This window comes from Pocillopora damicornis, chromosome 4 (assembly GCF_964200805.1).
Source record: "Pocillopora damicornis chromosome 4, jaPocDami1.2, whole genome shotgun sequence".
Lineage (NCBI taxonomy): Eukaryota > Metazoa > Cnidaria > Anthozoa > Scleractinia > Pocilloporidae > Pocillopora > Pocillopora damicornis.
In genome coordinates, this window is record NC_142673.1 from 28,896,979 (window position 1) to 28,908,997 (window position 12,019).

General features: G+C 39.0%; 1 protein-coding gene across 2 annotated transcripts; it reads right to left on the reverse strand.

Annotated features, from left to right (window-relative positions):
- Positions 1–229: 229 nt before the first annotated feature.
- On the reverse strand, positions 230–11,303 carry LOC113682836 (MFS-type transporter SLC18B1). Of its 2 annotated transcripts, XM_089205630.1 has the most exons (17): positions 10,885–11,303; positions 10,562–10,657; positions 10,330–10,403; positions 9,829–9,976; positions 9,015–9,083; positions 8,369–8,410; positions 8,030–8,120; positions 7,835–7,921; positions 7,327–7,397; positions 7,078–7,176; positions 5,456–5,553; positions 4,778–4,873; positions 3,896–3,970; positions 2,798–2,864; positions 2,508–2,534; positions 1,278–1,324; positions 230–435 (listed from the first exon to the last, which is right to left on the reverse strand). In XM_089205630.1, exons 1-17 carry the CDS (start codon positions 11,056–11,058, stop codon positions 390–392), a joined length of 1,407 nt encoding a protein of 468 aa, XP_089061756.1. In that variant the 5' UTR covers positions 11,059–11,303; the 3' UTR covers positions 230–389. The 2 variants fall into 2 exon arrangements, with proteins under 2 accessions (XP_089061756.1, XP_089061757.1); XM_089205631.1 differs by lacking the exon at positions 8,369–8,410.
- Positions 11,304–12,019: the final 716 nt, after the last annotated feature.

Genomic DNA, 12,019 nt, shown 5'->3' on the forward strand with positions numbered 1-12,019 from the left:
GTTGTTGTTGTTGTTGTTGTTGTTATTGTTGTTGTTATTGTTGTTGTTCTATTACAGACTGTTTAACGTCTCCATTCACCCTTCCTCCAGTCGCCTTACCTTGCCGATTGCACAACCATACAAATAGTCTATCCATCAATCATACTCATATCGTCATTACTTTTTTTCTTTTCGGCCCACAATTTAAACTGCTTTGTCTCCCAATGATTATGCAAGACATTAAAATTCATTCAATATTCATTTCATTTATTTATCGAAGAATTTTTACAAAATCATATAAATGATGGTCGTCCAGGAATCAAAATGTTTTCCAAACTGCTCAGACTTCCTTCTTTAGTTTCATTCAGGTTCTTTTAACTTTGCCATTTCATATCGCCATAAGTAGTGTCTTAATTTAACAAAGAGAGCTTCTCTTCCTTCCGATTGGAATTTTTTCTAAAGAAAAGAATCGTAAAATTAATTCAAGACACACAAAGATGATCAAATGGACCACAATGATCTTTAGTAAGAATTTGAAAAAACTCAAACTATTTCATTCGCTTGCGCCTCGTGCTCGCTATCTTTTTTATTTGTGTGTAACTGCATATTCTGATGACAGTTCAAGAAGGAGTAATAATCTATGGTTAACTCTTTGACTCCTAAAAGGGACTCGCATCCAATTTCTCCAGACAATATCACCCTGAATTTACACATCACGGTCACAAGAACAAAGGAAATGATCAGCGACTAAAGAACCTCTTAATCGTTACGCAAATTCTCCTCAGTTGTCAACACCTGAGAAATATGTACAGGGCAGTATGTAGAATATGCATAAAGATGTCACGGTGTAAAGGGTTAAGAAGATATCGTGATATGACAATCATTGATGCGCAAGTCGTAGTACTCTAAGGCTGAAGCATTTTTTGTGCAAACTGTAAATACTAAAAGAAATGGCTTGACACGTCAATCTCGTTAATAAAGTCTCTCCTGTTCCCGCTGTTCTTTGGTGCGAACTAGAATATAGGAGCCCTTGGGGCAGGAATAAAGAGAGAACCTAGAAACGTGGTAGACGGATAACAACAAAATTTCCTTGTATAAAACGGTACATAAGATTTCTTGCATAAGTGGTTGGGGCACTTTAATATGATATGAACTATATGCTTATTAGATCCACTATTGATTAACTTTCAGTAAAGAGTTATATCTAAACCCCGTGAAGTTATTTTTCTGCATATTAACGATAACTGTTTAAAAATATAATTCAGGACTTCAAGAACACACTCCAAATATTTGTTAACCTTTGAGACGCATTTTCCACTAATGTGAAGATAAGCAACGTCAATGCCTAAAAACATCAAAGCAATAATGTTACCTAACATTTGTCCTTGTTCGACCCAGTGGTGTATAAACATATATTTTTTTTTCTTAAACTCCTCAGCAGGCCTAACTCTCAAATCCTCTAATTTGATTGGCCACGGGTTCTTGCAAAATAAGGACGACAATCCGGAATCTCTTCCGCGCCAATCGCGAAAAAAGCGAAAAAAGCAAAGCGGTCGGTCTCTATGAGATTGAACTGTACCTTTGGTCTTAAGTGCAGCCTTCGACCTTCGGCCTCTGGCCGTATTGAAGACCTCGAGCACAGCTTCTCTCTCATGGGGACCTTCCGTCGGGTAAATTACAAATAATAACATATATTTCTACAAGGAGATACTATTTTTCTCCTGTGCAATCATTGTGAATAACGCGCTGGCTTAATTGTGAGCGCGCTGAACTCTAAGCAGTGGCTCTGACGCAACTAAGCAAAAGAAATGCAATTCAGGATTACCTTTACACTGAATTGACATGCGGTCTTTCAGCCACAATTTATAATTTCCTTCAGCTAATGGACAGCTGTTTAAAAATTTTGACCCATTCTTAAGTAAGAACACTAATATCCCACCAAATTTACTGACGTGTCTCATGTTGGAGAGTCTTTGTCTATTTCTTTGCTGAATTCTTACCGGGTCATCTTTCATTAATTTTTATCTCTCGTAACCGATCAATATTCCCTTCTTTTCCTTTTCTGTTTAAGCTAAACTCTCGTAACCTGCGCTTCAAAGTGCCAAACTGATTTTGATATCATGAATGTCAGCCAAGAATTGCCGCACAATTCCATTTTCATTCTCAAAGGGAAAGCAAGTGTTATATTATCGTCCGATCTTCCTCTATATTTTGCCGGTTATGACAGGCGAGGCTTCCCATCTCACCCCACTTACCTGTAGTCATAGTACCCGCATACCACTACATGCATAAAATCTGCGGCAACTGGTTTACTTTTCATCTGCAGTAACTATTTTGCACTTGCAGAATATATGTATTTATATTTTTTGCAGTAGTAGCAGCAGCTGCAGATATTCGGTAGTTGCAACAACTACTTTAAATCTTCAGCAACTGTTACATATCTGCTGCAACTATTTTATTTTTCTTGCAACTGTTTGCTTTGCAGTTGTGGATCACTGTACAAATCCATTTTGAAAAGGTGTACTTACAAGAGCAAGGCCTATTAGAGCTGCAACCTGGAGAAAAAAAAAAGAGGAAGCTTACAAAACTACTTGAATCTTTTGGCACAAAAGCCAGCCTGTGAACAGAGTCTTTCTGCAATAAAAAATAGGGTCACGTCACGTCCAGTCACGTCATTTGTACGCACTATGAGTATATTTGTTTAGAGTCAGTATGTAGTGCTCTTCCTTACAGGTTAGTAAAGCTTAGGTGCGTCAACTTCACAAACGAAATATTAACTAACTAAGGCTTAGTAATTTGGTAGGTCACATTTACATACCGTCACTGCCCACGCAAAACCAAAATGTTCGGCAAGAGCACCTCCGAGGCTTGGACCGATAAAAAGTCTGTTAAAATAATTATTCAAGAGACTCAAAGCACAGAAAAAAAGAAAACTGAGAAGCAAAAAGGAAATTAATAATACTGGGACCATCTTGCCCAATCAGATAGCCAATCAGAACATAGAATTCACTTAAGCGGAAACAGTAGCATCAGGAACAGCAGGAATAACAGCAGCAGTAGTGGCGGCAGTAGTAGTACTAATAGTAGCAGTAGCAGGAGCAGTAATAGCGGCAGTAAGAGCAACAGCAGCAGAAGAAATATTACTATCAGTAGCAGTAACAGAAGCAGTAAAAGTAGCGGCAGTAGTAGCAATAGAGGTAGCAGTAGAAATATAGCAGTAGCATTAACAACAACAGTCTGAACAGTAGTATCAGTAGTAGCGGTAACAGTAGCAGTACCAGAATCAGAGGCAGAAGCAGAAGCAGTAGCAGTAACCGTAGCAGTAGCATGAACCGTAGCAGTAGCAGTAGCAGTAGCAGTAACAGTAACAGAAGCAGTAGCAGTAGCAGAAGCAGTAGTAGTAGCAGAAGCAGTAGCAGTAACAGTAACAGTAGCAGTAGCAGTAGCAGTAGCAGTAGCAGTAACAGAAGCAGTAGCAGTAGCAGTAGCAGTAGCAGAAGCAGTAGCAGTCGTAATAGCAGAAGCAATAGTAGTAGTAGTAACAGTAGCAGTAGCAGTAGCAGTAGTAGTAGCAGAAGCAGAAGCAGAAGCAGAAGCAGAAGCAGAAGCAGTAACAGTAACAGCGGCGGTAGCAGAGCAAAAGCAGTAGCGGTATAACAGTAGTAATATTAGTAGAACTAGCAGTTGCAGAAGCAGTAACAGAAGTAGGTGTAGCAATAGCAGTAGCAGTGGCAGAAGTATGAGTAAGAATAATAGTAGCAGCAGCGGTAGCAATAACAGCAGCAGTGACGGGAACAGGAGTTCCTCACCGGAAGATAGCTCGTAGTTTGTTCGGAATAAAGCTTGATATGTCTCTGCGCCATACCTTAACAAAGATATTGATGTAATACATCAAAGATGAAGACAGAATATTTACCCCAAATAAGACATGGTGTTGTAAAGGCTGGAAAGCACTGCCTTTGTTTCCTCATTTTCGGGCATTCCATTTTCACTGTAAAATAACAAATAAATATATCACAGAATATCTGAGAAAATTTCGCATGTGTATGCTTAGTGCGACTCTTTGTTGGATACTGTCACAAAATGGCAATTTGATTTAATTCGGTGGGGGGGGGGGGGGGTTTCCAATATCTTACTCTCAGTATATTTTGAAATGCAAAAATGAAGAGCTTTGTACTCAGATTACTAAAGATATCAACCGCCAATAGAGACAAATGGGCGTCCTGCGGAGACTGAGGAGACTCTCAGCAAAAACATGTCGCAGGAAGAGAAGAAGGGGGGTATTGGTAGTCAGCGGCTATGGCACAAAGAGTGCTTAAAAATTCCCAGGTGCCTCGCAGCTTTGTGTTTAAATTGCTCACAATGTGATCAAATACATTTATCAAGCTTGTTTATATTACACACTTCGCTTAAATCCAGGCAAAATCTGCTCACTTACAGAAGCGAGGCGCCTCGGTTCTCTCTCGGCTTTTACGTGGCATGTCCAAGTGCTGTATTTTTTTCTTACCCAGCAGAAACATTAGGCCATTTTAAAGTCTTTATTTAATATCATAAGCGTTTTGCATCGTTTGCAACTAGAAAAATTGCCACTAAAAAAAACTTAATCTATTAAGTATTAATGGCGCGACTAAGAGTATTGGCGGGCTGCTGGATTACGTGTTCTCAGGTTGCGCATGACAAATATTTTGCTAAGTCCTTGTGCTAATGATCCTGCCTCATGGGAATATGAAGCTCACTTGCTTCCACTATGTTTGTGGTGCTTAGTATGTTGCAACAAACATGGCAGTTAGCTACTTACCTTGCAACTTTCAAGATTTCAGGCAATAACGGCACATAGAAAAATGCAGTAAAGAATCCAGTAAACGCCATGGCAAAACGTATTAGCCATAACTCACTGCAATGATAACACTCAGTTTAGAATTTGTGATTAATCCAACAAAAAATAGATAACTGCAGTAGGAGGTAAACCTGTATAACACTGCCACCCACTGAACCCCTGTTAATGTTCATCATCACAATATAGTGAACAAGGTGTCTCATATTCAGCTTCTAATATCATTAATGATGAGGATCAGTCCTTTACAATTTCAACCGTATATTCAATGGTCTGTTTTAAAGATCAGCTGTTTTGAGCCTCTAACATGGCTAAATATATATATAATGATTGTAGATCAGGAGCACTTCCAGAGATTTCGATGGGAGGAGGGGGGTGCCAACTTTGATTCAGGAAAAACATATGGTCGCTATATGTAACCCGCTTATGAGCTGCTGTTGTGTGTTTTGTTACGCTCCAAACACAACTTTTCCTTCCTAGTCATACAAGAAATTCACGTAAATTTTACTTGCCGATAACTATAAACATGAACAATTGTTAGTCTCAATAATAAATATACTTTTGGCAAACTCGCCAAATCCAGCTAACGGGTACACATTTGTAACTGCAAGCAAATACATGCACGTGACTGTAGGTACATACTCAGCGGGAAGAAATGGCAAAAATGGAGCAGGTCCTAACAACAGGTATCCAATACTGAAAGCGACCATACCAAACAGGAGCAGCAATCGGTAACATTTCTGACGAGAAAATTTGTTGAAGGCTTTTAATATAAGTGGGAAACACATTTTCCATCATGGCGTTTTACAAAGAAATCTCTCAAAAAAGCAGTGTAGATTTACCTTATTTCCTCGATAGAACGCCAGGACGCTTATTTAAAATTTGGAATAAAAGGAGGGGCGCTTGTTGGGAGGAGGGCGCTCAATCGAAGTGGGGAGGGGGTGCTTAATAAGTAATCGCAGAAAAAAGACAAAAACTTAAAAGAACAGATAACGCAAACAAAGGAACTCTGCAAGGGCATGAAATAAATGAAATGGAAAAGAAACTATTCTTCTGTAATGATTCTGCCGTAGTTGAAGCTTAAAAATTTATAAATAAAGTGGCAGTAAAAACAAGTTTCCTTGTATCCTTATTATTTAAGAAAGTACAGGAGGAGGGGGGCAGTTGTATTCTCGTGCCAACATCCAACCACTTGGCCGTAGTAGATATTGGTACGAGACAAGGGTAAGAGCTTATTCGAGAAGGGCGCTTGTTTGTCATTATGGCCAAGAGGATGGGTGCTTTTTCGAAAAAGGATGTATATTAGAGCGTGGCGCTCATTTGCAGGAATACGGTAACTGTGGTCACTCGGCATCAGACATTCAAACTCGACGATAAACAAGGACGCGACAATAAAAGCTCTTGCTTCAATTGACCTGGTGAGTAGGACACGCGATTAAAGCTCTCTCGCTCAAGCATATCAAATTTTAAAGCTAATTCTTTCTGGCAAGTGGCGCGTACTATCATCACTTCTGCAAGCGTCAGGCCAAGGGTTTGTTGGGAAAGTCTCAGTTTGAGAAAATTCATCTGCAAGTTAGTATTACTTCGTCGCTATATTTGCTGTTTTGGCCCATTATTTTTCGAAACTTTACTTTGTTACTTGCGAGATCGCCGCTATCACGACGAGACAAGGTAAGAGGACCTCCCTACGTGATTATCAAAACTTCCTGTGAACATAATTTGGGCTAAATTATATCTAAACTGATACCGACATTCAGTTACCATGAGGTGACGAATAAAAAAGGTCGTCTGATATTTCGAATAAGAGAAGTACAGCGTAACAGGGATAAACAAAGAGCTTCCGCGTGGTCACCAAGCCTTAAAAAAACTTTGTTTTGACTGCTGCGTTCTCATTAAAACATGGAATACTGATTTGAAGAAGTTAGAGATAAGATTGTTTTCTGTTAAGATCAGTACAAGAAAGAGTAGAATAAGAGTCGAGTTTAGCAGATCCCGACCCATAATCTTTCGTAACCCATAAAAATAAATGTATAAAACTAGGAGCTCATTGTCTGCCACTGCTAAAACACCTTAAACTCATCAGAACTGAAGAGAAACTAGAGTGTCCCAAGGTAAGAAAAAGGATTACAAACAGTCCTCGTTTAGCATTCACCGTCGCACGATAATTTTGAAGTCGGCGTGATATTCACGCGGAGTCAACACAATTTTGCCGGAAAAGGCTGGTGAGTCGGGGTTGCAATAGATGAGTAAAAAGTCTCACTTACCGTTTTGTCTGCTATAAAGCCCAGTGCTATCGCTGAGAGGGCGTTAAAACCGGCAAAGAAGAAGAAAACAAGACCAATCTGTACGCTATTTTGACCCAGCTATAAGGAAACAGATAAAGACTTATGAACAAAGTTGTACACGTAGTTTATGCGCCAAAATAAATTTGCTGAGGAAGATTTCGATTTCGATATTACTAAATATCGTAACTTATCACCAATATCGAGGTTAGATATAAAAAACCAACTTACCTTCCTTAACTGAGGCGCCAAGATTGGTTGTATGAAACCATAACACAAGCAACCGATAACAGAGGTAAACTCTGGGTACAAAAAAAGAAATGTTAACTTTCCAATAAGTTTTCGCTTTGGAAAGAATTAAGGCCACAAACAAAGGGCGCCACTAGTTTTTGCGGGGAATTAAGTTCACAAAATGATGGGTAAAGAGCTATGTATGGGAGCCATAGTGATAAATTTCGTTTGGGAAAAAAACGTATGCAGCTAAATTTGTGTGATACTTATACTAGATGTTCAATCTTGATTTTTTTTTTTCATAAACAGAATAGAGTCGTGAAGTAAGTTGGAAACAAAGCTTGCAATTTGTTTGCCGGTTTGACGGCACGAGCTGCGAGACTGGCTCGAATTTCTCGTGCCCAGCCCATCAACGGCCTCGCTGATTGTGTCGTAGCACGCTGACAGCTTGCTCGCGGGCTGTGTTATTTATAGTTGATGGCTTACCCAGGATGCTTGTGAAACTTACCCATCATAAAAACAGCGGGAATCTTTAATGGTCGCATAGATTTACAAATGGATATGCTTTCCTTTGATTCACCATCTTTCTGACTCTCTAATCAGTTAAAAAAAATGGAAATGTTTCAAGTGGATAAATATATCAAAAAGAAAATCGTTTTCGTACTAAGTCTAACGGATAGTTTACATGAATTACTTCACCAACCTGTTTCGTGTGATAGCAGAAAAGCTAAAATTCCAGTGCTACATAACAGAATTATACCCATAATGATGAAAGGAAGTTTGAAGCCTCCTACCTGAAACAAAAATATGTATATCGTGGAATGAAAAAAGGATTTTGTTGTTGAGGTGCAACATTCCTAAACTTGAGCCTACAGTTCAAAATGACTAAAATAAAACACGCATGATTCCCTGTAACTCTGAGTTTCGTGCTTACGCACTCGTCACTCAGTCAGACAAACTTGAGCCTATATATTTTGAAATCAAGGGGTATTTAGGTATATGTAATGGATATTACATGACCATAAGTGGAAACGAATTTTACCTTCGAGCGTTGATGAAGTCTATCAGGAGTGAACGAAGCGATCTAATGAGAGATATTACCAATACGAGAAAACTGTTGACACGACCGAAGACCACGTGTCAAAGCAAAGTCAGTTTTACCTTGTGCAAAAGAATGATAAAGCATTCCTCGCATGCAAAAAATCTCCCAAAAGAGCGCATTATGATGTGTAGACACTTTTCAAGTGGTCTCAGCGCATTTTCCATTATTCTCAGTGCATTTTCACTTTTAATTTTTTTCGATTAAGCCACGTTCAAATACGCGCCTCCCTCAAGGTAAACGCCCATCACGAGTAAGGCCCCCCCCCCCTTCTTCCTCACTTTTTTTCAGCACGAGTGATTATAATCGCCAAACTGCTTACGTGCGTAATTGCATGCAGCTTTAGATGTCCGTAACCCTAATTGTGGTTACTCTGTGAACAGGAAAGGTTTGTAAAAATAACGAGTACCGGTAGCACTGCTAATTAATTTATAGGATCAGCTCTGAATATTGACGCTCAACCTTTGCGCAGAAGTTGTATTGCAAATAATTAAATAAATACAATGATGATCCAAGATAACTTAGATAATCTCCCCCCATTGTTCTTAATCTGAAAGTGAAATCCCTGTTTTACTAGGTTTGTACTCACCGTGTAGAGAAACCCTCCGAAAACTGGAGCAAAGGAATTTCCACCAAGACAAGATAGCTGCATTCCTGCCTAAACAAATGGATTTACAAGGGAAAAATCACTCTTTATATCATTCCAAGTAAAAGTAAAAGAAATATATAATTAAAGAGTTGTCTTTCTGGTAGAACTAAAAGAGCAACAATCATACCGTCTGAATGGAACAGAATTTAGTCTCCAGTTCTGAAAATCTCTTACTTTACTAACGCTTTTTTACCTTTTTTTAAAGATTCGACCAGTCACTATGCACAGAAGTGCGTCAATACATGTCCCTAACAACTACATTATACTCTTTGAAGTGAACCGTGCGACAAGTCGGGCTGTGACTGTATTTGGATATCACAATGAAAAAAGCCTGAACGAAATAAGCGGCAATCAGAAAGTTGTACTTGTTCTAAAAAATGTCAGTGATCAACAGTCCAAAATAAAGCGCTGCGGAGAAATTTGAAAACACGGGTTCATTCACACACGGTTAGGTCGTCGTCCACACTAATTCGGATTTAAATCGAGCTTTCCAAACATAACAAAGTCACTGCTTTTATATTTTGGCAGAATGAGCACTGTTATCATGTTTGCAAATAGTGGTTGCAACCGTTGGTTGTCGCGTATACAAATTTATCCGGCGTATTGTGGATAGAAAACGTTTCATCCGTTTGGACGGATATAAGTTAATTGCGTTACCAGAGTGAAAACGTCGTTTTCATATTTATCTAGCATAGTTTGAACGGAGCCTTAGGATAACAACTCATGAATTATTAAAATCTAAATGCAAACATACAGCAATTGCTCCGGTATTATTTGGAAACCTCTGGAGCACGAAAGCGAGGACAGAAGTTTCAGCTGCCGCTGCCCCAATTGCTGATGTTATTCGTAACACAAAGCAAAAGACTATAAACATTGTTGGATCCAAAATCACTTCGCCAAATCTAGAAAACAAAACACATTTAAACACATTATATTCTCATAAAAAAATTCACAAGAAATAAAGTTCTCAAACCTCTCTCGATATTGAAGTTATCATTAGGGATCGGTCATGATTTATCGCCTAAGGAGTTCCGGGAGGGAGGGGGGGGGGGCTGGTTCTGTAATATTCTTATGTCAACAGTTAACTGGTAGTCAATATTCTACAGTTCCCCCATTATACTCTGTTGGTGGCGACTGATCCCTCCATTCCCCTTTGAATATCGTCAAATCCTATGGGAGATGTTATGCGCAGTACAGCATGCGCAATTGAACATTAAGGAATCACATTAACTAAAGTATCGAGTTTTCTGCTTACCCCATTAACATCAAAGATGTTCCAGCGATAAAAATACCTGTTAAAAGTATATTGCGTGCACCATATTTGGGCACCTGAAAAAAATATGCATTTCATGATACTTGATGGATTGGTTAGATTCTTCTAAATTCACTTGATGTTTGAGCTTTTTGGTGAACGAGTGACGTTAGGTAAAATGAGGTATAACTTGCACCTTTTTGAAATAAAAGAATTATGCAGTACATGTACTTACAAGAACTCCCCATGGTGGAGAGGTTAGGAAAATTGCAAAGGCGTAGGATCCAAATATCAATCCAACATAAATTTTAGATACGCCTCTATCTTCTGCCTACAAATTGACAAGTTAAGATGAGATGTAAGTAATGAATAAGATCAGATTCAGTCGCAAAATGAACTGAAGGTGCGGGGATTATGAATGTCGCGACATTACAGCACGGCATGATTTCAATTTCAACCAATGAAAACTTACTCCTTAAGGAAGGCTTTTAAGGGGGATGTTCTGTTGCAATTACCATAGAACTTCCGTTAAATTTAGGACGACATGATTGTACTTACCTCACTTGGTAAGAATGGCGCGTAAACTGAGTATGCTGCGTATAGGACGAAGTAAACCAGGCACATTGAAAGAAGGAGGACTATGTTACGCGCATTCCATGTTTCTTCTACCGTCTCCGGACGGGTTTCGCCAGTACTCTTAGGTAGCAGAATCTCTGAACTGCTTTCTCTCATGGTCGTTTACTCGTAAGTGGTGCGTGTAATCATTACGTGGTCGAGTGGCAAGATTTGGTGGGCGAGTCTCAGTTTGAGAATGTTTGAATTACTCCGTTGCAGTATTGGCTGTGTTTTGGCCGATATTTTTCGAAAAGTTATTTTACATCTGCTTACATAGAACTTACGCAGTTGCGACAAACATGTTAGGATCAAGTTAGAGGATATTTTCACCTTTGTGTGTTTAAATGTGGATAGCAAAAACTTCCTTTCGTATAATTTGTGTCAATTTATGTCTGTACTGACATTTTTAATCAGTTACCAAAGGCTGCCGGATAGAAAAAGATCGTCAGATATTTTGAATGAAAGAAGATTGGTGTCACGGGGATAAACAAACTTTTAAAAGCCTCCTTAGGGCTTTATTTTAACTGCTGCGTTCTCATGTGAAGATGGAATACTGATAAGAAGAAATTAGAGCTACGATTGTTTTCTGTAGAAAATCAGTACAAGAAAGCGTAGAATAAGGGTTGAGTTTATTAGATTCCGACCCTAACTTTTCGTGAGCCATAAAAACAAACTTATAACTACCTAAAAATAGACAGAAATGAAAAGAAACCAGAATTTCAGTGACCCCGGCAATATAGATTACAAGCAGCCCCCATCTTTAGCTTTGACTGTCAATATAAAAAAAAAAAACCCATAAATGCCGGGGGGCTGCCATTACTACAGGATAATGTGGTGTTATTAAATGAGTTGACAATGCATTTTGGCCAACGTATAAAGTTCCTAATGCTGACGTTTCGTGCGTTTTCCTTTCATCAGAGGAATTTTGGGTTGTGCGTAGTTCATCTACGGAAGAAAAGAGCTACTCTATTTCTGGTGACATGGTAACGTAAAAACCGGCTATTGGATGTAGGGAAACGTCGTGGACTGTCATATCGTACTAAGAATGATTCGGTAGATAAAGAGTTTAGCAACTGGT

What these genes read in the sequence shown, in the direction of transcription:
- LOC113682836 (XM_089205630.1), bottom strand. Translation starts at nt 11,058, where the DNA reads ATGAGAGAAAGCAGTTCAGAGATTCTGCTACCTAAGAGTACTGGCGAA. An exon ending in GACTTCATCAACGCTCGAAG is followed by an intron (nt 8,121 to 8,368) that starts GTAAAATTCGTT and finishes TTTTTGTTTCAG; the next exon opens with GTAGGAGGCTTCAAACTTCC. An exon ending in GTTTTGCGTGGGCAGTGACG is followed by an intron (nt 2,535 to 2,797) that starts GTATGTAAATGT and finishes TTTTTTCTCCAG; the next exon opens with GTTGCAGCTCTAATAGGCCT.